Source organism: Saprolegnia parasitica, assembly GCF_000151545.1.
Source record: "Saprolegnia parasitica CBS 223.65 unplaced genomic scaffold supercont2.1, whole genome shotgun sequence".
Taxonomy (NCBI): Eukaryota; Oomycota; class Saprolegniomycetes; order Saprolegniales; family Saprolegniaceae; genus Saprolegnia; species Saprolegnia parasitica.
Window position 1 is genome coordinate 505,707 of NW_012156395.1, and position 22,368 is coordinate 528,074.

The 22,368-nt window shown below is 58.1% G+C and overlaps 10 protein-coding genes across 10 annotated transcripts; 4 read left to right on the forward strand and 6 right to left on the reverse strand.

The window, feature by feature from the left end:
• Positions 1-658: 658 nt before the first annotated feature.
• On the forward strand, positions 659-2,031 carry SPRG_00204 (hypothetical protein; the record flags this gene model as incomplete). The annotated part of the gene is made up of 10 exons (XM_012338311.1): positions 659-712; positions 759-854; positions 906-995; positions 1,042-1,143; positions 1,192-1,293; positions 1,342-1,446; positions 1,496-1,594; positions 1,641-1,739; positions 1,793-1,891; positions 1,948-2,031. 10 exons carry the CDS (start codon positions 659-661, stop codon positions 2,029-2,031), a joined length of 930 nt encoding a protein of 309 aa, XP_012193701.1.
• Positions 2,032-2,145: 114 nt separating this feature from the next.
• On the reverse strand, positions 2,146-6,659 carry SPRG_00205 (hypothetical protein; the record flags this gene model as incomplete). The annotated part of the gene is made up of 9 exons (XM_012338312.1): positions 2,146-2,209; positions 2,233-4,495; positions 4,550-4,774; positions 4,825-5,272; positions 5,323-5,483; positions 5,532-5,682; positions 5,742-6,149; positions 6,200-6,325; positions 6,375-6,659. The coding sequence occupies 9 exons, from the start codon at positions 6,657-6,659 to the stop codon at positions 2,146-2,148; spliced, it is 4,131 nt and encodes a 1,376-aa protein (XP_012193702.1).
• A 1,242-nt stretch (positions 6,660-7,901) lies between these two features.
• On the reverse strand, positions 7,902-9,209 carry SPRG_00206 (hypothetical protein; the record flags this gene model as incomplete). The annotated part of the gene is made up of 2 exons (XM_012338313.1): positions 7,902-8,493; positions 8,584-9,209. 2 exons carry the CDS (start codon positions 9,207-9,209, stop codon positions 7,902-7,904), a joined length of 1,218 nt encoding a protein of 405 aa, XP_012193703.1.
• Positions 9,210-10,330: 1,121 nt separating this feature from the next.
• SPRG_00207 (hypothetical protein) lies at positions 10,331-11,301 on the reverse strand. The gene is made up of 3 exons (XM_012338314.1): positions 11,163-11,301; positions 10,762-11,108; positions 10,331-10,705 (listed from the first exon to the last, which is right to left on the reverse strand). Exons 1-3 carry the CDS (start codon positions 11,264-11,266, stop codon positions 10,413-10,415), a joined length of 744 nt encoding a protein of 247 aa, XP_012193704.1. The 5' UTR covers positions 11,267-11,301; the 3' UTR covers positions 10,331-10,412.
• Positions 11,302-13,259: 1,958 nt separating this feature from the next.
• Positions 13,260-13,535, forward strand: SPRG_00208 (hypothetical protein; the record flags this gene model as incomplete). Its single annotated transcript, XM_012338315.1, has 2 exons — positions 13,260-13,390; positions 13,445-13,535. 2 exons carry the CDS (start codon positions 13,260-13,262, stop codon positions 13,533-13,535), a joined length of 222 nt encoding a protein of 73 aa, XP_012193705.1.
• Positions 13,536-13,717: 182 nt separating this feature from the next.
• SPRG_00209 (hypothetical protein) lies at positions 13,718-14,628 on the reverse strand. Its single transcript, XM_012338316.1, has one exon. It carries the CDS (start codon positions 14,610-14,612, stop codon positions 13,740-13,742), a length of 873 nt encoding a protein of 290 aa, XP_012193706.1. The 5' UTR covers positions 14,613-14,628; the 3' UTR covers positions 13,718-13,739.
• Positions 14,629-15,316: 688 nt separating this feature from the next.
• Positions 15,317-17,946, forward strand: SPRG_00210 (hypothetical protein). Its single transcript, XM_012338317.1, has 9 exons — positions 15,317-15,858; positions 15,912-16,016; positions 16,074-16,169; positions 16,231-16,770; positions 16,863-17,043; positions 17,096-17,173; positions 17,220-17,539; positions 17,589-17,670; positions 17,717-17,946. The coding sequence occupies exons 1-9, from the start codon at positions 15,322-15,324 to the stop codon at positions 17,893-17,895; spliced, it is 2,118 nt and encodes a 705-aa protein (XP_012193707.1). The 5' UTR covers positions 15,317-15,321; the 3' UTR covers positions 17,896-17,946.
• Positions 17,947-18,341: 395 nt separating this feature from the next.
• Positions 18,342-19,247, forward strand: SPRG_00211 (hypothetical protein; the record flags this gene model as incomplete). The annotated part of the gene is made up of 1 exon (XM_012338318.1): positions 18,342-19,247. The coding sequence occupies one exon, from the start codon at positions 18,342-18,344 to the stop codon at positions 19,245-19,247; it is 906 nt and encodes a 301-aa protein (XP_012193708.1).
• Positions 19,248-19,683: 436 nt separating this feature from the next.
• On the reverse strand, positions 19,684-20,495 carry SPRG_00212 (hypothetical protein; the record flags this gene model as incomplete). The annotated part of the gene is made up of 3 exons (XM_012338319.1): positions 19,684-19,822; positions 19,879-20,109; positions 20,156-20,495. 3 exons carry the CDS (start codon positions 20,493-20,495, stop codon positions 19,692-19,694), a joined length of 702 nt encoding a protein of 233 aa, XP_012193709.1. The 3' UTR covers positions 19,684-19,691.
• A 775-nt stretch (positions 20,496-21,270) lies between these two features.
• Positions 21,271-21,828, reverse strand: SPRG_00213 (hypothetical protein). Its single transcript, XM_012338320.1, has 2 exons — positions 21,640-21,828; positions 21,271-21,586 (listed from the first exon to the last, which is right to left on the reverse strand). The coding sequence occupies exons 1-2, from the start codon at positions 21,820-21,822 to the stop codon at positions 21,341-21,343; spliced, it is 429 nt and encodes a 142-aa protein (XP_012193710.1). The 5' UTR covers positions 21,823-21,828; the 3' UTR covers positions 21,271-21,340.
• Positions 21,829-22,368: the final 540 nt, after the last annotated feature.

The window sequence follows — 22,368 nt, forward strand, 5'->3', positions numbered from 1 at the left end:
GCGGCGACTTCTTGTTGAATGAGACGTTGTGTATCGAGGAAGTTCTACATACTACTAGCACCAGTGTATATACCGAAGTTGCTAAAGCAGTGTCAGGGATCGAGGCAGCAACGACATACATTATTGCATGGCTGACACTGAAAAAGGGGTGTACGCATGGACCCTCTCGTCGATCTCGGACCGTGACTAGTAGCGGTGAAGTAGAGCAACGATGCCAACGCTGCCTCCTTATGGCAGACAAGCTCGTCTGCGGTTGTTAGACGACTTGATCTCGACTTGATCACGTGAGGTAGCATCGAGACGGCCCTTTGTCTCCTCGGAGTTTATACCTGTCACTCCTGGCTATCCAAAGGGCGACATTGATTGTTAGGGTTATCTATAACCCTTCGCCATGCTAGTACCGAGCAAGATTGCTTTTGCGTGCGTCGCCGCGTCACGCACAAAACAACCCAACGCTCGTTTGCACGCATCCGGATTCGATAACCGGTTGCGTGTCACGACAACCCACAACCCGTCACTTCAAACAAACCTGCGAACGCGCCACCATGTTTTCATGGCACAGCGACGTTGCGTGCAGCTCGGTCGACGCGCTATCGGCTGGCGTGCTGTCTCGACACGCGCCAGTGCTCGACGCACCTCGTCATTGCGACTCGTCGCGATGACGGCTGCTGCAGCGGGCTCAATCTCGGCGGCCCTCGGGCTCTTCATGCCTGTAGATCCCAATCCGAATGCACGAGCGCCTCACGCGCCATCGATAGGAGTCGTCTCAACTGACATCAGCCGCGGCCAACGGCGACGTGGTCACGGTTTCTACGCTCTTGGCGCGCGGGGTGTCGCCGAACGCCACCCATGGCGTACGTCCCTCTCGTCAACGCCAATATGCACCTAGCGTTTTGGATCTGTAGCGAGGACCACTGCGTGCTGCGGTTGAATGCGGCAACGAAGACTGCGTGCGAGTGCTCTTGCATGCGGGGGCCGACCCGCGCTTGACCACTGTCGGAATCGGCGCCGTATCCCGCAGCGGCACTCAGCACATTCTAGGATGGGATTCCCATTACGATGCAAGCGATGCTGATGGATCACGTCCCAATTGTGGCGCGGCTCGTGGCCGCCGACCCAAGCGTGATGACGCAGGCGAGCGAGGTACGTGACCATATGCCGTCAACTCCGTCGCTCGCATCGGCAACGCAGCACGGCGATATGACGCCATTCGAGCTCGCGGTGCATCAGGACCGTCCCGACCTCGTCTCGCTCTTTCTTGGCGCCGGCGCCGATGCCAACATGAGCATTCAAGTAGGTTGCTCCCTTGTGCGAGTTGGCAGCAACACGCCATTCCTATAGAACTCTGTACCGATTCTGGTGTACGCGGCCTTCCGAGGCGTGCAGCCCATCGTCCTTGCACTGCTCGTCGACGCCGGCGCCGACGTCGATGCCGTCGCGTTTCCCGTCATCTACAGTACACTGCTGTCGGTGGCGCTTATCGCGTCGGTTGTAGAGTGGTCACTCGGCGCTCTATTGCGCCGCCAAGTACAACCACGAAGCGCTCGTCGACCTGCTACTCGATGCAAACGCCACTGTCGACATGCCCTCTTGTGTACGCTGCTGTCGATGACAAGGTGGCCCGCCTACGGTTTCCGTAGGATGGCGAAACACCGCTGGCGGTCGCTGCCTTGCACGGCCACGTGGGCGTCGTCACCCGCCTCCTCGCGGCGTCGGCCAATGTGAACCACGGCTGCACCGTGCGAGACCATAGTGTGCATATGCAACCAGACGCATACTGGCAGCTACGTAGGCTGGCATGTCGCCTCTCTACAACGCTGCGCTCCACCGACATCCCAACGTGGTTGCCACCTTGCTCGACGCCGGTGCGGACATCCACCAGCGCACCCAGGTACTACTACATCGTGTCATCGTTTCTGGATCGAGTCGAACGTCGATGGGACGCAGGCGGGTGAGTCGGTGCTGTCCGCTGCTGTGGCCTGTGGGCACGCGGACGTCCTCGCACTCGTCCAGAACGCCTTGCAACGTTAGCCGCTTCGGTTGCGCCTTTGCCACACTGCAAAGTATAGCACACCAAAACCGTTTGTTCGATTTCACTGCATCCTGCATGGCTTGATGGACGCAAAATATCAAGTTATCAACGTGCTACTGTTGGATCGACGTCGGCGCGTGGCGCTTCGTCCAGAGCCGCGGGAGGTCCACCGAGAGGCTGAGAAGCACGGGCAAGAGCACCATGCCGTGCAGGATGCCGCAGAGCACGATCGTGAGGTACATGCGAAAGTAGACTTTTGAAAGATGCGCGAGTCGGCCAGCGTGAGCGCGCTCAGGCCCACAATCTTGGTGATCGTGATGCCAAAGATGACGGACGCCATCACATGCCGCAGACCTTCCTTCATGCGCGCATTGCCGCTCGTCGCTTTGCCGAAATGGAACGACCGCGCGAGGTGCGAGCAAAACTCGACCGAGATACCACCAGCGATAATGAGGTTCACAAGACTGAGGCCGTTCAAGAGGATCCCAATCGGCTCCATGAGACCGGCGACGCAGACGCAGAGGTTGGCGATCGTTAGCGTCACAAGGAACGGCGTCCAGAACGCACCAAAGTAGACCACGTGCAGCACAAAGATCGCAACCAAAACGAGGCCGACAAGGAGGAGCGTGTCGTCGACAATCGTGAGGTACTGGTCGAAAAAGCAAAAGAAAATCGAGTAGACCCACACGTGGACGCCCGACTTTTCGCTCATAAACTGCGCCGCGTGCCGCGCTTGCTTGTAGCTCGCAATGTAGTCGCCTTGCGTCGGGTTGGCCGTCGAAATCGCCATGTACGACGCCGCCGTCACCGCCTTGCCCGCATTTGGGTTCGACAGCGGCAGGCCCGCCGACGTCGCACTCAGCACCGGAATCGGGTGCTCGTCAATGCTAAACTGGCCGCGGTAGATCGACCCGCCGCCGTGCGAGCAGAGCGGCCCGGCGTTGGCCGACGCAAAGATACGAAAAAGCGACATGAAGCTCGATGCAGGAACCGGCGGTGCCGTCGACGTGAGCGGAAAACACGGGTCGGCCGCGTCGCGCGCCGCCATGTACGTGGCATCCGACGCGTTGAGCGGGAGGTAGTTGCCCGACTGCTTGTCGACGCGACAGCACGCCGACTGCGCGCCGACAAACGGCCAAAAGTCGTCCATCCACGAATGCACGACGCCGGGGCTCGTGTGCGACAGGTCCGAGACGCCCGAATTGCCGAGCGCCGAGACGACGTTGGGCACGGAAAACGGGTGGCAAAACTCTTTGGACGTGCAAAAGGCCGGTACCGTCGACATGTTGGCGTAATCAAAGACCGGGTTGCCCTTGTAGCCGCTCTCGACAATGTAAAAGATCGGCGGCCCGGTTTCCAGCGCCACGTTGATCGTGTCGAAATACGTGATGAGGTACGATTGCGACGGCATCGCATCCGCATTGTCCAAGCCTTGTTCGAGCGACTCGACCGAGTAGATCGAGAGACCGGTGGCCGTCAAAAAGAGACTCAGAACGACCGCCTTGACCAAGGGTTTGGCCAAGAAATCCGCGTACGCACCGACGACGCGTTGAATCCACGGCACTTTGACAATCTGGAGGTCGCCAATGTCGATAATGCGTTCGGCGAGGTCCAGGACCGGTGCGAGTTGGGCGAGCTCGCGCCGCTTGTCGAGCACGACCAGCGACAGAAAGAGCGTCATTTGAAACACAAAGTTGATGGCGACCGCGGCCGCCGAGAAGGCGGCAAACCACAAAACCGCCGGCATCGGGCTAATGCAGCCAAAGACAAACGCAATCGCTTCAATGATCGACGCCATCGCAATGCTCGGGCCAATGGACGCCAGCGCATTGGCAATGATGTCGTCGGCGACGAGCGGCTGCCCGTGGTGCGTCGCGTCGTCTTGCACCCGCCGGATCTCGTGCAGCATCAAAAAGATATTGTCGACGCCAATCGCGAGCGTCAGAAAGGGCACGACTTCCATAATGACAATCTGGACCGCGGCGCCGGCCCACGAAAAGAGCCCGATCGTCGAGACGACCGCGAGCAAGATGAGCAAGATGCCGCAAAACCCGAGCGTGAGCTTGGCCTCGCGCCAGCTCTGGCGCAGCGCCGACATCTTCCAGCGGTTGATGCCAAGCGTCACGTAGAGGATCATGAGGCAGTAGCTAAGCAGCGCGGGCGTCACGTCGCTCTTGCTTGCGACGGCAATTTCATCGGCAATCGACGTCTCGGCCGAGAACGCCACTTCAAACACCGTGTTGGTCGACGCGAGGGTCTTGAGGAGATCAATGTAGCCGCGTTCCCACGCCACCGCCGGCGCGTTCTGCGCATCGTCATAGTAGTTGTAGGCGAGGATCGTCGAGAGCAGCGTGGTCGAGTTGATGTACAGGTTGACATTGCTGGTCGCGTTGGGCGGCGTGCCACCGAGCACCGTCGTGTACATGTCCATGGGCGCACCGTACGCCGAGAGACATGGACAGTCTACCGTTTTAAACAATCAAAACAAAATCAAGAGGAGAAGCGGAAGTGACGCACCGCGCATGCTGGCGGGCAGGACGACGTTTTTGGCCGCGAGCTTTTGGCACGACGCCACGTCAGCGTACGACGGCGAGAAGAGGCAGTTTTGAAAGTGGTCCAAGGCCATCCCGTTCGACGCATAAATCTCAAAGTTGGCCAAGTCGTTCTGAAAGTACTGTGTGATCGCGTTGATCGTGCAACCCGTGCCGGTCGCGCGCCAGCAAATGTCTTCGACGCCAATCTCTATACCACAAGTCAATCTATCAATCTTTCAACGAAAAGGAGGTACGTACGCCGGCCATTAAACGGCACTTGGAGCTGCTTGATCTGGTCTTGGATCTGCAGCGCGGCACGGAGAACGTCCACGCGGCCAATCGGCCCGCCGTCTTTCGGCGTCAAAATGACTTGCTCCGTGCGGTAAAACGGCATAAAGAGCTGACCAAAGCGATCGCGCTCTTTGTACGCACGACTCGACTCGGCCACCCAGAGCTTGATCGGGTCGGTCTGGATCACCGTCTTGTGAAGCCCAGCACTGCAAAACGCAGCCAGCGCAAGCACCACCGTGAGCACGTGGTACGGGCGGCGGCACACAAAGAGTGCCCACTGGCGCATGAGATGCGTGGCCAGCGTATTGACGCGACTGGTGTTGACCGGCGCCGCTGTCGCACTTGGATCGTCTTCCTTCTCCTCCAGAAGCGCCAGTCGGTGGAGATACCAGCCTCCACTGAGCACCAGTACGATCTACGATACCGAGTGAGCCCGGCGATAAAAAGAGCTGCCAAGTGTCTCACAAGGATTGCAATCACGACGAGGAGCGCCGTGTTGAGGCTCGAGTAGTCGCTCGGTCTGATGTTGTCCTCCATGCTGGCCCAGAGCGGCGCCCAAATCGACGACGTGCCGTTGCCTGCCGAGTTGTTGTTGTTGTTGCCCGTTGTCGTTGCGCCAAGGCAACCTAGTCGAGATGGGTAAGCGGGTTCAGAGACCGACTCGAATCTCCTACTGGCTTTGTATGGAAGCGCAGGGCTCGGCGCGTCGCAGACCGAGCCGCACACACCGACACACGTCGGAAGTACTTGGTCGAGCGGCAAGATACAAGAGGCGTTCGCAACGCTTGCATTTGATGTTGCGCGCGTGCACGGACAGACGTCCGCCTACGAAAAAAAGCAATATATGAACAATCCAGGCCATCGCACGGGATCGATCCACGGACCGGTGGCAGCGTAGACGCAGCGACAAAGTTGACTTGGTTGGGCGACCCAATGCCGTTGAGTTGGTACTGGCCCATGCGATTGAGGAGGCCGAGCCCCGACGAGCAGCCGGCTTGGGGCTGGCAAAGTACTTTGGCGATGAGGTCGGCCTTGCTGTAGTCGTAGACGTCGCGCGCCCAGTTGTCGCCGACATAGTACGTGACCTCTTCGATCGCCGGGTACGACGTCGTCGGGTCGGTCGCCGACGGGTAGTAGTGGACTTGGTCGACGTTGATGAAGAGCGCTTGGTTCGGGTGGCACGCATAACTGCACCAGACGTTCTGGAGCACGCGCTTGGAGGTTTCGCAGAGCCCGCTGATCATTCGGTACTGCGTCTGCATGACCACATACTGGTCTTCCGTGCAGCAGAGCTACGAGGCGTGTGAGTATTGTACGATGCCGCATCGTCATGTGTTTGTACATAGTCTTGCTGGCCGCTGCGGATCTGGTCTTGGTAAAACAGCGGACAGTCGAGCTGGAACGCGGCTTGGTTCGTCGCGTTCCACGCTGAAAACTTGTTTTTGAGCCCGCTCTTGGCGTATGCGTCCTACGGGGCAGACAATGAGCCGCCACCTGCACACAGCCTGGCGTTGTACGATGGCCGTCGTGGGCGTGTAGAGCGCAGGCCGCGTCGCACTCGCGCTCAAGCCAGGGATCGAGGCGACGCCCATCATCGAGCACGTGCCAGGGCCACGCGTGAAGGCCGGGAGGCCGAGCGTTGTCGCGACCGGGTTGGTCTGTGGGTTGTCCAAGCACGTGTTGGCGTTCGAGTACTTGCACTTGGAGAGGTTCGTCGGTAGCGTCGCCGTCGGTACCTGCGCCGACGCAGGTGCAGCGAGGACGGTGGCCAGCAGCAGGAGCGCGCCTAAGCTTGCTACCATGGTCTCGCCAGTGTCAATGTGACAAGAAACTGGTCGGTGTAGTTATCCGGATCCGGATGCACAACGGGCACATACAAACTTGCAATGTGATCGTAGAGACGGCTCGGTTTACCGCCGGCTAGGCAGGAACGTAAACGCTGGTCGAGTGGCTTCAGGGCGCGGCGACCGAAGCTCCGAGTCTGTAGCTCGGACACAAGCGATCGAAGGACTCGGTACATCGTCTCAGTGTGAGGCTCGCGATATACCGGTACAGAACTGAACTTACACTTGAAATGGTGGTAGGATACCGTACTACATGTACATTTGATTGTACGGTGGTGAAGATGGCGACGCGCAAGCTAGTAAATGTCGAGAGAAGATATGGAAGCGGTTTGGTCGACCGAACTTGGAGTACGATGACGATGGAGTGTGGCAACATGCACAGGTATAACAACGACGTTGATGACGCGACCGAAAATGTAGCTCGGCTGAGGCAACGAGCGAGAGTCGAGGTCGCTGGGTCGATTGCTTGAAAGAGACGTTAGCGGTCAGTGCAAGGCGACAGCGCGGTGCAATTATGCCTGTCTCGCCGCCACACTTGCGCCAGAATCCCCTGCTCCGCTAGTCCAATGAGTATGGATTGACCTCGCTGTCTGCTGCCGCCGGCTTGGCCCACCAAGCTTTTTCAGCCATTGGATCGTACCGAAAGAGGTGGAGGTTATAATCACGGGAGATTTTAGCCACTGAAATTCTAGTCGACTGCGCGGGGCTGTGCTGAAACATGTGTTGCAACACCTGTTTTATCCCAGACAACAAGGGTCTCTTTTCTATTCAATGTCAATACTAAACTACATATATGAATACTTTGGGGTGCAATGCAAGCGCAGTTTACGTGAAGCTCCGGACTCGCTGGGGTCTGCGCGCTGCACGTGTACGTCTTGGTGTGTAAAGGGATGCGATTATCTGGGTTACGAGGACTGCCTGCCGAAATCGTGTCCGCTGATTGGCCGACTGGACCGACTGCGAGTGTCTTGCGGGAAACCGGAGCGGACTTGGGTGCGCGGACCTTGCTGGTTGGCCAGATCGTGACCTTGTGCCCATGCCGTGTGCCTGTGCCCCGGAGTGCCGGAGTTCCTGCCCGCGAGGCGTCCTCCTGCGTCGTCACCGTGTGCTTCGTGTCCCGGGGCACTAGGGAGCCTGGACCCTTGCCGTCCTCTGGCGAGATTGCGTTCCTTGCTCCGTTTCGGGACTCTCAGGACATTATTACCCACGGCGGTCGTTGGGGGCCGTCGGAGAAGTGGGAGTTGCCCGGGCTCGGACAAGGCACGGAGGAGGAGGGGTCATTCTTTCTTCGCAGCGTCGTTGTGCGCTGCCGTTGCTTCCGGGGCTCAAACTCGTCGCGGCCTGCCGTGCAAGAAAAGTCCGACATGTGCCCAAGCCATGGCAAGTGGCGCAACCCCGAGCTCTGACCGTAATGGCCCACAGCACCGCCCGCATGGCAGTGCCGCCGTCCTCTTGCACGACCTTCTTGTACATGGACTCGCGGTACGGTTTCTCACCGATGTACTCGGTGAAAAACGCGTCGACGAGCGTATCCCAGTTCTTCTCGGTCATCGTCGCTGGGACAAACTTCTTGCTGTTCATGAGGTGGAACGCCCACATACGCTCCTTCGCGCCGAGCCCGTCGATGAACATCGCCACGCGCAGGGCTACGGAGCCGTCACCAAAGAGGAGGGCCTTCCCTTCGACGTTCTGGACGTGCACGGCAGGAGCGAGCTCGTCGACTTCGTTGTGTACAAACGTCGGCACCTTCGAGAGGCGAAAGGCTGCAAGGCTGAACTTGGTGCTTGTCGGGCTAGTGATCACTCGGACGGGCGGAGGATTCTCGAATCGCTCTATGAGTACTTTAAGTATTTCGTTCATCGCCCGCAACGCGACCGTCAACTCATGGTCAGCCGTCTCGGGTGGCGTCGGTGGCGCGGCTTCCTTGGGCGCGGGCATCGGCTGCGGCGTCGGCGGCTCGGGAACTGACAGCGGCGTCGGCGGTTCGGTCTTGCGCTCGTGCTCCTTCAGTTGCATCCGTTCGAGCATGCGCAGGGCTTCGGCTGCGCACATCCACGTCTTGTACTGGTCGGCCGTCGTCATCATCGCCACGGTCGCTGGACTCGGTACAAACGCCTCAATGTCGTCGTCTTGTGGGCCCTTCAGTAGCCCGGCGTCCGTCCGCGCCTTCCGTGCGATGAACGCCGTCGCGCGGCAGTCGAACTCGCTGAAAGCGTTCTCGGCCGTTCTGCTCGGGAACGCTGCTTGCCAAGCCTTTCCCGCGATCGCCATGAGCATGGTCGCACACTTGTTCCGGTGGGGGCTGTTGGTGTACACGACCGGGCCGCTGGCTTTCTGGGCCATCGGGAAGCCCTGCGCGTGGGCGAGGGCCTTTTGCGCGATTGCCCAGTGGTCCGGCTCTGCGACAATGGTCCACATCTTGGCCAGCGCTCGCTTCCCCGGCTCGGCCGCGCACTCCGTCTGGGTGAGGGCTGCGTAGGCCGCCACGGCCGTCTCGGGTTCGTTCATGTTGCTCGGGGTACGAGCGGTCTTCGCACCCTGCTTCTCCACTACTCTCGTGAAGCTCCGGACTCGCTAGGGTTCGCGCGCTGCACGTGTGCGCCTTGATGTGTAAAGGGATGTGATTATCTGAGTTACTAGGACTGCCTAACGAGATCGTGTCCGCTGATTGGTCGACTGGACCGACTGCGAGTGTCTTGCGGGAAACCGGAGCGGACTCGGGTGCGCGGACCTGTTGGCCGGATCGTGACCGTGTGCCTGTGCCCCGGGGTGCCGGAGTTCCTGCATGCAAGGCGCCCTTCTGCGTCGTCACCGTGTGCTTCGTGTCCCGGGGCACTAGGGAGCCTGGACCCTTGCCGTCCTCCGGCAAGATTGCGTTCCTTGATCCGTTTCTGGACTCTCACCGTCACAGTCATAGTTTTCACTCTAAAGCACAATGGTCCCACTTCTTAACGCGAAGCGGTGCATTTTCATTTATATAATCACTCCAAAGGGGCGAATTGGCCCACTATTCACGTTTTATTATCACTTTCCCCGCGCGAGCCAATCAACAATTACACTTTGAGAATTACGGTAAGCAAAGTGTCGTCCAGTTTTGTGTGTTTGTGGCACAAAAGGCGATCTAGTCGTGCGTCTACATGGCATGAGCGATCCTTTGCACGGTGTTTAATGGTTTGATACCGTCGCACTCTCGGTCTATCTCGGTTGGGCAAACACAGGAGCCGTACACCGATGACGTGTTGATGTCCGCACCAACCACATACGTACCGGTATGTACCCCCCATTGTGCGTTTAACGTAGTTAACTATTCCAATGCAATCTTAAAATCAATCGACTAACGTCAGAGCATCAACAATGGTACGTTGGTGTACTAGACTCCAATTCATGTCTGAGGTCAAGTTCAATATACTAAAGTTGGAGCATCAACAATGAAATCTTGCCTAAGGCCTCGTTTCGTCAGCGGTATAACAAAACCATGATTCATGGTCTTCAGTAAGATTTCGATCGCATGCATTGCGTCCTTTTATGTCAAACATTTCGGTGCGTGTTCATTGTAAACTCTGGGTCCGATCGTTGGATTGGATCCAGACAGTTTCAGATTCGAATGTCGGTTTCAACACGAGGGTAGGGTCCACAAGATATACCACGACGCACGGTGTCATTTTAATTAAAAACAGCAAACTATGACAAAACAAACAGCGTCGCGGTCCTTTAGAGGGCATGGAACACGTCGTAGTTGTGCGGCGATGACGCATCGGTCGAGAGCTTGGTGCGCTTCTTGATCTTGGCCAGCTGTCGCTTCTCCTCTCGCTCCTGCTCGACGCGGCGGCGGAGCGCATCGACTTGGGCGCGGCGCTGGGCGGCTTCCTCGCGTCGCTTGGTCTCGGCGGCCCAGCGCATCGCGAGCGCGATCTCGTACTCGCGCACGCGCGCTTCCTTTTTCATTTCACGCTTTTGTCGGTCGACGTCTTCGGTCTTTGTGAGTTTCTTGAGTTTCTTGGCCACTAGTACATCGAGGCCACATAAGACAATAGGTTCCAACAAAATCGTCCACACGTACAATGGTTGTGCTGTGGGTCGTGCAAAAGGTCGTTGTGGTGGGGATGGTGCGGGAGGAAGAAGGCGTGTCCGAGGTGGTTCTGCGATGAAAACGAAAGCATATTGGACGGCGACGACACAAGGTGCGGCGACCGCAGTAGCGAGTCTTGCATCGCCGAGACGGGCAGCGGCGCAAACATCGTCGTCGACGACGACGGCTTCTTGCGCTTGGTCGATCGCTCCTCCTGCTGCTTGATGCGGGCCTCAACGGCGGCGCGCCGGCGCTCTTCAAAGACAGCCCGCCGCGCAGCCGCCGCTTGCTCTCGAAAGTTGGGCATTGCATTCGAGGCTTGGGTTGGTCGACTCACCCTAATGCAGCATAGTAAACGTCAAGGCTCATGCTGGAGGTAGGGCCTTGCGTACGGGCGAGACGCAGTGAAGGCGGCCCCCCGGTTGTGAAACTCGGCCGCTTGGGCGAGGTGGAGAATGTCGGGCGCCTGTCGCGTCGGCCGTGCTTGTGTGTTCATGCTGCTTCCGACCGGGACGGTGGACCCGCGCGTCGATATTGAAATCTAATGCCATAGCGCTGCGCGCCTGCAGCTCATAGACACGCGGGCGCGTGGGGTGCTTGGTGCAAACGAGCATTTCTCTCGCACACGCTTGTTCGAGTTGGGTCATAAGCTTCTTGGGTTGCATTACACATAAAAGTCAAGCCAAGCGCGGGCGTGACGCATCGCAACGGCGCGATCAACCGCACTTTCAATGTGTTTGAAGGCTCCAACGACGTCGCGCCGTGGGTGGGAGGCCAATGCGATGTGCTCGAACCCTCCTTTTTACATGGTCGACGGCTCGACAAATCCGGTAGCTTGCGATTTTCATTGCGTCCGAGAATTGCACCGAGGTAGAAAGGACGTAGGACGTTCTTTAACTGGGGGGTCGAAGTAGCTCCGTGAACAGTACTTGGCGTCGAGCCGACCGTCGAGACGTCGTCGCACCGGTCCTACCGGTAGTACGCGCGAACGGTAAAGCCTGGGACTAGGGAATTGTATATCGTGTGCTAAAGGAGAGAGTGGCCACGACCAGCCGCGGCTACTTGGACGAGATGCTCGTCGTCGCGTGCAACCAGAAACACGCTCTCGCCAAGAAGTCGAGCCGTTTTCGCTCGTCGGCACAACCTTCAACTAAGGCTATGGCCAACTACCTCTTGTCGACGTCGATGCATTCAACCGCGCAGGCTGCACAAACAAGCCGATGTCATTGCCATCGGTCCATGCACCAGGTCGGAGTTTGCCCTTTCGTATCCGGACGTGGCTCCAAGAGCCGGATAATTCGGAAACAAGCAAAAACTGATCGTGTCTTTGTGCCCGCGGAAAACCGCGCCGTATGCAACAGCGTTCGCGCGACATGCTCGTCGTCAAGGATTTGCTTGCCGGTCTACTGCAGCTGAGTCCTCTGGAAGCGCATTGAAGCTTCTGTACGTCTCGAGAACTGATGCGTTGCTGTCCGCTCGCGTCGGAACTGGCGGCGACACGTGCCTCTTGAGGGCTAGAAAGAAGGACAAATGGACCTCGCCTGTGACTGAGAAGGTATCCTTCGCTTGGTGGCGTGGCGATGGCCGTTGCGCGAGGAGGCACGAGGTGTCGCATGGCAATTGCTGTCTGTCTTCAAAGGTCTGCGGGCGCGATTATGTCCCAGTGCAAGCACGCTTACGCTATAGTTCAACCTCGTGTAGCAAAAGGTTGTTTCTTGCCGTCGCTTGCAGTGTACCGTGCGACGACCGGCGAAAAGTCGGTTTTTGCTTGAGCGCGTTCATGACGTGGCGCCGTGTGCGGTTGCAAATTCGGCACGTATCTGGTTGGACTCCGTCGGTGATGGTTCCTGAATACGCGGAGGGATCGTAGGTGGTGGCGAAGAAGGTCTCTATTGCAGCGTCATGGGTAGCCTCTACGACGCCTCAAGGCACCTCGTCTCGAACACCTAGCGGTCTCCATCACCCGTTGCCACCAACAAGGTCAATCCCATCTACGTCCCATTCTTCGAGCTATAGCTGTAGAAGCGGAGACGTCGCCTCTGCTGGCTTTTTCCTTTGTCGGTGATGTACAAAGGCGCTTTCTGTGATTCTACGTCACTCTGACCTCACACGGGCCATTTCACCTACTGTATTGATACTCGCTCGAGAGGCAAATGACGTCGCGTGCTCGCCGCAGCCTCGCGATCCTCGCTCGAGTGTTCGAGTTCCTTGCCCACGAGGCCCTTTGCGTCGTCGCGATCTCGCTCGTGCTGCTTGTCCAGCTCGTCTCTCGCGTCCTCAACCACCTCCGCGTTCGTCTCGCTCGTCGTTGGCCCAACGTCGTCGCTGCCACTATGACCAGGCGTGATGCGCGTGGTTCTACGAACGCCAGTGCAGGTGGGTCCTCGCTTCAAGTGCGAGATTGCACAATAGTTAGCACCTTTTCTAATGAGGCACCTCAAGACGCATCGCGAGAGCTTGCTTCGACGACCGAATGGAACCAACGAACGATGCCCAACGCACACTTCCCGCTCTCCGTGCGTGGATCGACGACGACGACGACGGAGCTCATCGCAACCATGGAGGCGCTGCAGACGCGTCTTGTCGCGTTGCAGAAGGGGCAGCCGTCCGCCACGGGGCCGTGCGAGTGCAATGTGCTACTCCGCGACGCGGTTGAAAACCATAGCACTTTGAGAAGCCCCGCGGTACTCTACGTGCGCATCCGCGAGCTGGCGCGCCACATTGAAGCCCTCGAGTCGGAGCGTCGCCGGCTTAACTACCAATAAGAATATTGCACATGCTTTGCAAAAAGGCTATAGTGTCTGTCTATGTCGTCCCCAAGCTTACTTTGTCTTGCAAAGGAACGCCCACGTTGCGAAGGCGAGGCGACCCAGGTTTCGGGCTGAGCTACCCTACCCCTTGTCCCTCGTCCCTCGGTGCAACACTGTCTGTTCTTCACACACATCAATGCATGTACATGTAAATGTGCCTTAGACGTGAATGAGCGCACGGCGCTCCTGGAGCGTGCAGTCGTCGGACGCGCCAGTGTCCATCGGCGGCTGCTGCCAGTAGAGAGCAAAGTGCTGGAGAAGCAAGACCGCGCTGAACGCGATCGTCATGCACGCGATCGCGAGCAGCCACGGGTTGGCCGCCGCGGCGCTCGAGGCCAGCAGCGTTGCGAGCGTCGCGCCGCCGTAGACGCTGTCGTACACGACACCGTAGACCGAGAAGCCGTGCGTCGACTTGCGCTCGTACTGCAGCTCGATCTGTGGCGCGTACTTGATCGCGGTCAGAAGCACGTGCAGATAGCACGTGAGCGCCACAAAGCTAGGCCATGTGAACGCCGAGACATTAAGAAGCAGGCCGAGGCCAAGGAAAACGAGCGTGAGCACGAGGGCGGCGCAGACTAGGACTTGGCAGCTCGTCGAGACGACTTGAGCGCCGCGCTTGAAGATGGTGCATTGGTACAATAGCAGCATCGACAACACGAGCGCGTGGAGGTTGGCGTAGACCGACATGGGCGACAGAAGCGGGTTGGCGTGCGCGTTGGCCGTCCACGAGAACCCGCAGTTGAAGAGCGCGTAGGCGCCAAACCCAAAGACGGCGTAGACCTGCGCGTCCAGCGAGAGACCGACGACGCTACGGCGCTGCCAGTTGAGGCACAGCTGCGGGTAGAAACGCAGCGCACCGGCGAGCGTCGCGGTCCAGCCCGCGATCGCCGGCGCCGGCGCGGCTTCGTCGCAGCCAAGCAGGAAGCCAAAGAGGAGTATCGCGACGAGCCCGACAGCACCTGCGTACGGCTGCAGGAGCGCGCAGGCCGGGCTCATGGCGTCGTGGCGGCGGTACACGTCAACCGACACCATTGCGGGTCGTTTTAGAAATGGAATGCACGGAAGCACTTGGGAAGGAGTAGTATCTTGAGGCTGGTTTGTTCTCTGCTCATCTCTGCAGGTTGCAACTTCAAGACCGCGACCTCTCGCGTCTGTACCGGCGCCAGGGCCTCGGCCTATGCAATCCAGCGGCGTTGATGAACGACCATCCACATGAGGCCACGGTGGCGACAACAGCGCCTCGCCACGCACTGCGAAGAGCCCGTGGCTTCTTCAACAATGCCAGCTTCAAGGTCGCTACGACCAAGGAACGCGCTCGCCGCTCCCCACTCGACAACTAACTCGAATCCATCATTGTCCGTCATTGCACTCCCGGCGCGCTCTCCCGTGGTCCATCCTAGCTCCGCATCCTGCCACGTCAGCCTCGTGCTATTTTCGGCACATGCCAGCGTAAAAGGGTCTTTCAAGCCAACCACAAGACCATTGCATCTGCATCGAAGCGACTTTCAATGAATCATCATACGTATAGAGCTACGACAGATACACGTGTCGGCCCTCGCCGACGCCCCTCGTCGCGAGCAACACGACAGGAGAGCCGATGGAAAATGAGCATCGCGTTCCGCGTGGCTAGTCCGGATGGTATCCGGTACATTCGGCATGTGGTGCCGAAAACAATAGAAAGGGTGCCCCGGGGTCTCATGCCAGCCCGCACCAATCACCCGAGTTTGCACTTTCTACCAGGATGGTGAGCGAGTACAAGATCCGCAGCGTGCTCCTACGCGTGCTGAAGGGCCTCGATGAGACCTTGGTCGACTACATGGCGAGCATGCTCATGGACTTTGACGGGAGCGAGCCGCTCTCCGAGACGATCGCGCCGTTCCTTGTCTCGTCGGGCTTTGCGGCCGACGACGACGTGGCCTTGAAGCACTGCGCGACGCTGCAGGCCGCGCTCGAGGCTGAGGGCCTCGTCGCCAAGGTGGCTACCAACGAAGCCGAGTTCAAGAAGCTCGAGAACGTGCAGTCGATCGACGAGATGTCCCGCGCGAACGACGCCGAAATGAACACGATCATGGAGCGCATGTGGGGCTTTGAGAGCATCCGCAAGACGAAGAACGAAAACATGGAGGCGTGTGCCAACGCGCAGTCGCAGCGCCAGATCCGCAAGGAGGCCAAGAAGGAGCTGCTCGAGGAAGAGCGCGAGCGCATGGAAGCCGACGACGATCTCGCGTGGGAAGACATTCGCGTGCTGCCCGACATGTCGACCGACAATGGCGAGCGCGTATGTCCTCATATCTTCCTATATGTTCGAGTGTGCTCATATACTGCGAGTAGGACATCCATGTCGACAAGGTCACGCTCTCGTTCAAGGGTCAGACGCTCCTGAGCAACACGAACCTCAAGCTCATCCACGGCCGTCGCTACGGTCTCATCGGCAAGGTTCCAACTCGATTCGTTGTCGTCTGCTTTTGCTCAACGACCCTTTCTGGTGAGTAGAACGGCGCGGGTAAGACGACGCTGCTCCGCTTCATGTCGCACTACGAGATCGAGGGTTTCCCGCGCCATATTCGCATGCAGCACGTCGAGCAGGAGGTAAATCGATGCTTGTCGTATTGTCCGCATGCCGACATGATTATCTGAACTCGACATCTAGTCGGCGTCCAAGCTCAGCCACGAAACCAACAGCGTGCTCAGCGTCGTCCTGGCCTGCGATTATGAACGCACGCTCCTTCTCAACGAAGAGAAGGAGCTCCTCGCAACCAACACGAACCCGGACCGCCTCAACGCGATCTATGACCGTCTCCAGCAGATCGACTCGGACTCGGCCGAGTCGCGCGCGCGCACGATTCTTGCGGGTCTCCAGTTCCCCGAGGCTGTTGTCGATGGGCCGGCCAAGGCGCTTTCCGGTGGTTGGCGCATGCGCACGGCGCTGGCCGGTGCCCTCTTCATGTCGCCGGACCTCCTCCTTCTCGATGAGCCGACCAACCATTTGGATTTGGAGGCGGTCATGTGGCTCGAAAACTACCTCGAGACGTACGAGAAGACGCTCATCGTCGTGTCGCACGACCGCAACTTCCTCAACATGGTCACGACCGACACGATCTACATGTACAAGCAGCAGCTCACGTACCACCGCGGCAACTTTGCGTCGTTTGAGCAGACGCAAGAAGAGCATTTGCGCCAGCAACGCAAGGTACGCGTGTCGACCCTTGCAGTGGACAATGTTTTTCTTGCATTTTTCAAATTTTACTGGGAAAATGGACATCTCATACACACATATGTTAGGCGTACGAGGCGCAGCAGATGAAGGTCACGCACATGCAAGAATTTATCGACCGCTTCCGCTGCAACGCCAAGAAGGCGCCGCTTGTCCAGTCGCGTGTCAAGGCCCTCGAAAAGATCATGCGCACGGCGATTGAAGAGCCGGAGGATCCGCGTGCGTTCAAGATGGTCTTCCCGCCGCCGGGTACAGACAATTATTGTCTTCATGTGCGACGACTGACATGATGTGTGCACAGAGCCGTTGGGTCGACCGATCATCTCTGTCGAAAACGTCGCGTTCCAGTACGCACCTGACAAGCCACTGCTCTTCCGCGGTTCGTGCTGGATCTCGTGTTTGAACATTATCAATGTATCGACTAGATGTCAACTTTGGCATCGACATGTCGAGCCGCATTGGTATCCTCGGTGTGAACGGGTCGGGCAAGAGTACGCTCATCAACCTTATCCTCGGCAAACTCGAGGCGACGGAAGGCAAGACGGTCCGCAACCCGCGCGTGCGCATCTCGACGTTCACGCAGCACCACGTCGACTCGCTCAACTTGTCGCTCACGGCCGTGGAGAACATGAAGGAGATGTTCCCGGGCCACGAAATTGATGAGTTCCGCAACCATCTCGGCCGCTTCAACCTCTCGGGTGAGCTCGCGATGAAGCCGTGCCGCAAGCTCTCGGGTGGTCAAAAGGTACAACTTCAAGTCTCTCGGTCGCTGGATACTAAAGGAGTGTGACTAGTCGCGTGTCGGGTTTGCGATTCTCACGTGGCGCCTCCCGCACGTCGTCGTGCTCGATGAACCGACCAACCACTTGGATATCGGTACGATTGATACATTGATACAGGAGACGATGCCATTGTTGTGTAGAAACCATCGACGCGCTCATTGACGCGCTGCGTGGCTACAAGGGCGGCGTCGTGATCGTGTCGCACGACCAGCATTTTGTCAACAGCATCTGCGACGAGCTCTGGGTCGTCGGCAACACCAAGGTCTCCAAGTTTGGCGGCTCGATGGCCGACTACAAGAAGGCCATCTTGAAAAACTAGAGCACGCGCCGCGACGGAACGATTGCTACTCGCCGTAACGTGCATGTGGTTCATTTTCATTTTGCTGCTTTGTGCTTGCAAGGGTACATAAATTCAATTTATGTACCCTTGGTGCTTGTCAGTACAATTGTACTTTCCACACCAACGCCATTTTGACGGTTTGGCATTGGTTCGGGTCAGGTGCTTATGCATGCGACGGGTTCGATCGCAGCACAGTCACTGCCCGATGACCAACGACTAGGTAGCTACAAGGTCGCGTCGCAAACCGTCAACGCTATGCATTTATGTTCAATGCAAAAAAGTTCCAGCCAGCTCCTCGGATGGGACCATGGGACGTGATGGACAAGTTTCCATAAAGATCCAGCGGTTTGGACCTGGGATTCCGGATACCCAACGCTAGGATGTCGTTATCCGGAAGGATCGGGCGCGCATTTCGGCTTTCGATCATGGTGCCGATCGTCCGTCCCGCCAAGGCAGACCGCCAAGTCGTCGCTCCGGGGCCCGAGTCATGCGCTCTCCACTGCGCCGACCCCGTCGCCCGCATCAACGACGCCGTCGATCGTCTCGACTGGTCGTGTCTTCGTCGCGTCCTTGCCGTGCCTGGGAACCCGGGGTATCGCCTTTGCCGTGCGACCGAGGCTGATTTCGAGACGTACGTGGCGTCCGAGGACCAGGCGTTCAAGTCGCGCTACTTGGCGTTGAACGATGGATTTCTCTTCATTGTCGAGATACCATCGCCGCTGCACAGCGCGATCGCCGACGCCGTGAACGACCTCATGAAGCTTGCTACAGGGACGATGGTCACACATCTCGAATCCTCCGGTGATGCATACGTCGACACGTCCCATCTGCCCGAGGACCAGCGACTGTCTCGTCTTGAGCCCGATGGCTCCTTTGGTCCGACGGACGCCTCCGGTGCGATCCTCCCCGCCACACTCACGTGCTGGGGCGAGTACCAGACGATCAAGGTCGAAGTCGGCGTCTGTGAAGGATGGAATCACATGGACCGCAAGGTCTTGCGCTATGCAGCGTTCACAGGCATCCAGTACGTACTCTGTATTTACGTCTCGCCTGCCACAGCCAGCACGGCCTTTATGGCGGTGCGCCAGTACAAGCTCTGCTCCTTTGTCCACAACGTGCTCGAGGGCCCGCCTCCGGCTGCGGTTGCGCCGATACCAATCACAGCCGACACAGAGGTGGAACTCGACGCCCGACGACTCTTGGCGTTACCGCCCCACGTCCGGATCCCCGATGGCTTTAACAACACGGTCGTCCTGCGTCTGAACGATGCACTACGTCGCACGTGGCGCAGCGGCAACCCCGACCGGACGCAAGTCGCGGCTCCGTTTTAACACGTGGTTTGCCGCGGGCACTCAATGCTATAACATGATTCTGCTATCGACGGAGGCACTCGCATGCGCAAGTCCACGTTTTTCTTGTCAACAATGCCCGATGATTGTTCATATTTCAAAAACAAACACTACCGGTTCGGCTGCATCGTGATGTCGCGGTGGTGGTTAGGGTTGGATGCTGAATCAGCACGGACGATACCCCTAGCAGCTGCATTGGAACGAGATGGTAGGTGCGGTCGAGGACTTCCTAGCAATAATCGACCAAATAATGTCGTCTCGTCTCCGTCGCCCTTGGAGTAAGATGCTTTGCACACGGCGAGATGCCTTCCGCACGGTAGCGGAAGCGTCTCGTGTGCTGTGAGGAAACACAGTTCCAAAGCCCAATGGTATGTTGCAGTGCCGCTGCTCAAATGTCCACCAACTCAAATGAAAAGATGTTTGTCATTACGACGACTCGTGCTGCAGTAAGCGCAACTCCTCGGCGATCACAGATTCGAGCGTCTGCTCGTGAAACTTGACGCTATAGTTGGCGCCGAGTGCGATGCGAGCCTCGCGGTTGAAGTCCTTCGCCATGCCTACATCACGTTCCGTGCTCCATCATGACAAGAAGGGAGGCAGATAGTCATGGCACCTTTGAGGTCCCACACGATCTCATCGTTCTTTTGCGCCTTGATAAACTGAACGAGGTCAAAGGGCACAACGATCTCGGCGTGCTCGAGGCCGCGCTTGTAGAAGGACCCGCGCTTGGGCATCGGGACCTCGAGCACATCGACGCTGCAGCCGCCTGCAAGGGGAATCGCAGCGTGGAGCTTGAACGTCGCGATGGGGCGCCCGCCGACCTCCGACTCGACGAGCAGCGTCGCTACCATGGAGATCGCATCACACTACGATTGCATCGATTGGTGTACCCATGGCGGGCAAGACCGTGCGCGCCAAGTGCGTGTACTCGGCCTCCTCTTCGCAGCGGTAGCAAATATGGTCCAAAGTCCACGCAGACGCTTGCTCGATCTGCATCTTGTCGAGGAAGCGCAGGTGGCATGCAGACGACCCAGGCGTCTGGAGCGCCAGCAAGCTGCTGTGAACGAACGCGACAAACTTGGGCGTCTCGTTGGCCAAGTAGGACGCAAAAGTCTCCGGGGTCCATGCGTGCGGAGGCGTCGATGGCGCAAAGCCCGTCGCAGCAACCGTCGAGAGGTCCATTCGGCGCGAACGGCGTCCAAGACGGCGTGTGTCCAGCACCCACCGCATGTTTTCTATGTCTAGTTGCACGCCATTGTATGCGCTGTCCTTTGTAGCGAAATTGGTCAACACCTGATCTTTGTATGCCGTTTCGCTAAGACGCGTTGAATAAGCCAATGCCGTCGCACACGATTACACGTGGATCAATCCGGATGTGGGCGGAATTATCCGGTTACGTCCTTTGTACCTCCCATTTTGAGTTTCCTGCTCCCGCTTCCGCAATGACCAAGTACGTTCGCCATGCACGTCGTCGTTCCTGTAGGTCATGGGCTCATCATGCTTCCTCCATCTACTTAGCGAAGAAATGGATGCTGCGCTCATGCAGTTCGTCAATGCACTTGGCATCTTCATCACGGTCGGCCTCGTCGCGTTCCACTACATCACGTCCACGGTCAAGGACGCCGAAGAGTAAGCCAGCAGCACCACACGCGAGGCTCGGGGTACGTGTCGACGTGGGGTCAGTTCAGGCCACGTGCGCAATCAATAAAGTATTATGATGTCCAGTACACCTAAGCGACTCGAGGCGACCATGCCACGTGGCAGCCTCCCGTCGGTGATGGCCGAGACAACACACGATGGTGGCACGAGACAGCGTGGCTTCCTACGAGCGCTGCACTGCAGCGTTGCAAGAATGTCCTGACTTTGTCGCTGGACACAGGATACACGCCCATGCATTGCCTCGACCCATGCATGCGGGCATCGACGATAGAACGCACGCTGGAGCTCGTGTCATGGATCGATCGATGGCTTGTCGGAAGCTATTTCCTCGGCAGGTCCAGTGCGTGGGCATGCCAATGCATTGTGCGTCGTCGTGCGGAGCATCATCCTCTATCAACCTCGTGCTTCGTTTCGCCTTACGTCGAGTGCTTGGTCTTATGCTTCTTCTTGTTCTTTAGCCGCCGCTTCTCTTGCTGCTCGCGAAGGGATTGCAGCAGCTGCTCCTGCGGGCTCACAAAGCGCTGCTTCTTGGTCGGCCCACCGCGGCCGCGCTGAAGGTCATCGTCGTCCTCGTTCTCGTCGTTCTCGTCTGCCTTGGCGACAGCCACCGGCTCGGGGCGCTTCTTCTTGAAGATCTTGGAAGCCAAGAGCTTGTCTTCGTCCTACAAGAGCGTGAAGCTAGGCGCCATGCATCAGGCGGCGGAAGCATGCATACCGTCATTGACGGCGCGCCCGTGTAGAGCGGCTTCTTGTTGAGCAGGCGCGCATCCGCTTCGTCGTCGTCCTTGGTCGGCTTGATCCATGAGGCCACGACCGAGTACGCGGCTGCGTTGAAGACGACCACGTCGTCGTCGTCCTCGACGGTCCCCGACGTCTTGCTGCGCTTGGTGTTGCTCATCTCCAATGATCTGCACAAATCCCACGTAGCTCAGGATCGATTTCACACCGTGTAAAATAGAGTCGGCGACCGGTTTCGAGTAACGTTCGCGCCTTCTGTCATGAGAACGCAATCGTGGAGTTTCCATGGTCATACAAGAGGCACAGTAGAGTCCAAGGGCTGCAACTGTGGTCGCTCTCGCCCCGCACGACGCTTTAATAGTCGACACCGAGCATACAATTGTTTGTACGCGTACCAGGAGCGTTCCCAACAGCTATTTTTCACTTCACTGTAAAGGTCCTTCCTTGTACCTACCAAGGATAAAGGCGTTGCGAATGGCCGCACGCCAATGAATGGACAAATGCATACAATATCTCTGCTGTCCAGCCTTCGTCGTAACCAGGCAACACGACACTCGCAAGCACGTCGTCGACACAAGAGGGCGTGGCGTTTCGTTGGCTGCGAAGATGACTCCGCTTTCAAACACACGTGTTTCCCACAAAGTATTTCACGTGTTATCCGGATACGTTCATATCCGGTCGACCGAAACTGCTTCAAAGATAGATA

Coding starts and splice junctions, on each gene's coding strand:
- SPRG_00207 (XM_012338314.1), bottom strand. CDS start 11,266: ATGAACACACAAGCACGGCCGACGCGACAGGCGCCCGACATTCTCCAC. Junction 11,109..11,162: donor GCCTTCACTGCGTCTCGCCC/GTACGCAAGGCC, acceptor ATGCTGCATTAG/GGTGAGTCGACCAACCCAAG. Junction 10,706..10,761: donor CGACCCACAGCACAACCATT/GTACGTGTGGAC, acceptor TCGATGTACTAG/TGGCCAAGAAACTCAAGAAA.
- SPRG_00209 (XM_012338316.1), bottom strand. CDS start 14,612: ATGGTGTCGGTTGACGTGTACCGCCGCCACGACGCCATGAGCCCGGCC.
- SPRG_00210 (XM_012338317.1), top strand. CDS start 15,322: ATGGTGAGCGAGTACAAGATCCGCAGCGTGCTCCTACGCGTGCTGAAG. Junction 16,170..16,230: donor TGCAGCACGTCGAGCAGGAG/GTAAATCGATGC, acceptor CTCGACATCTAG/TCGGCGTCCAAGCTCAGCCA. Junction 17,044..17,095: donor GATGGTCTTCCCGCCGCCGG/GTACAGACAATT, acceptor ATGTGTGCACAG/AGCCGTTGGGTCGACCGATC.
- SPRG_00213 (XM_012338320.1), bottom strand. CDS start 21,822: ATGAGCAACACCAAGCGCAGCAAGACGTCGGGGACCGTCGAGGACGAC. Junction 21,587..21,639: donor CGGGCGCGCCGTCAATGACG/GTATGCATGCTT, acceptor ACGCTCTTGTAG/GACGAAGACAAGCTCTTGGC.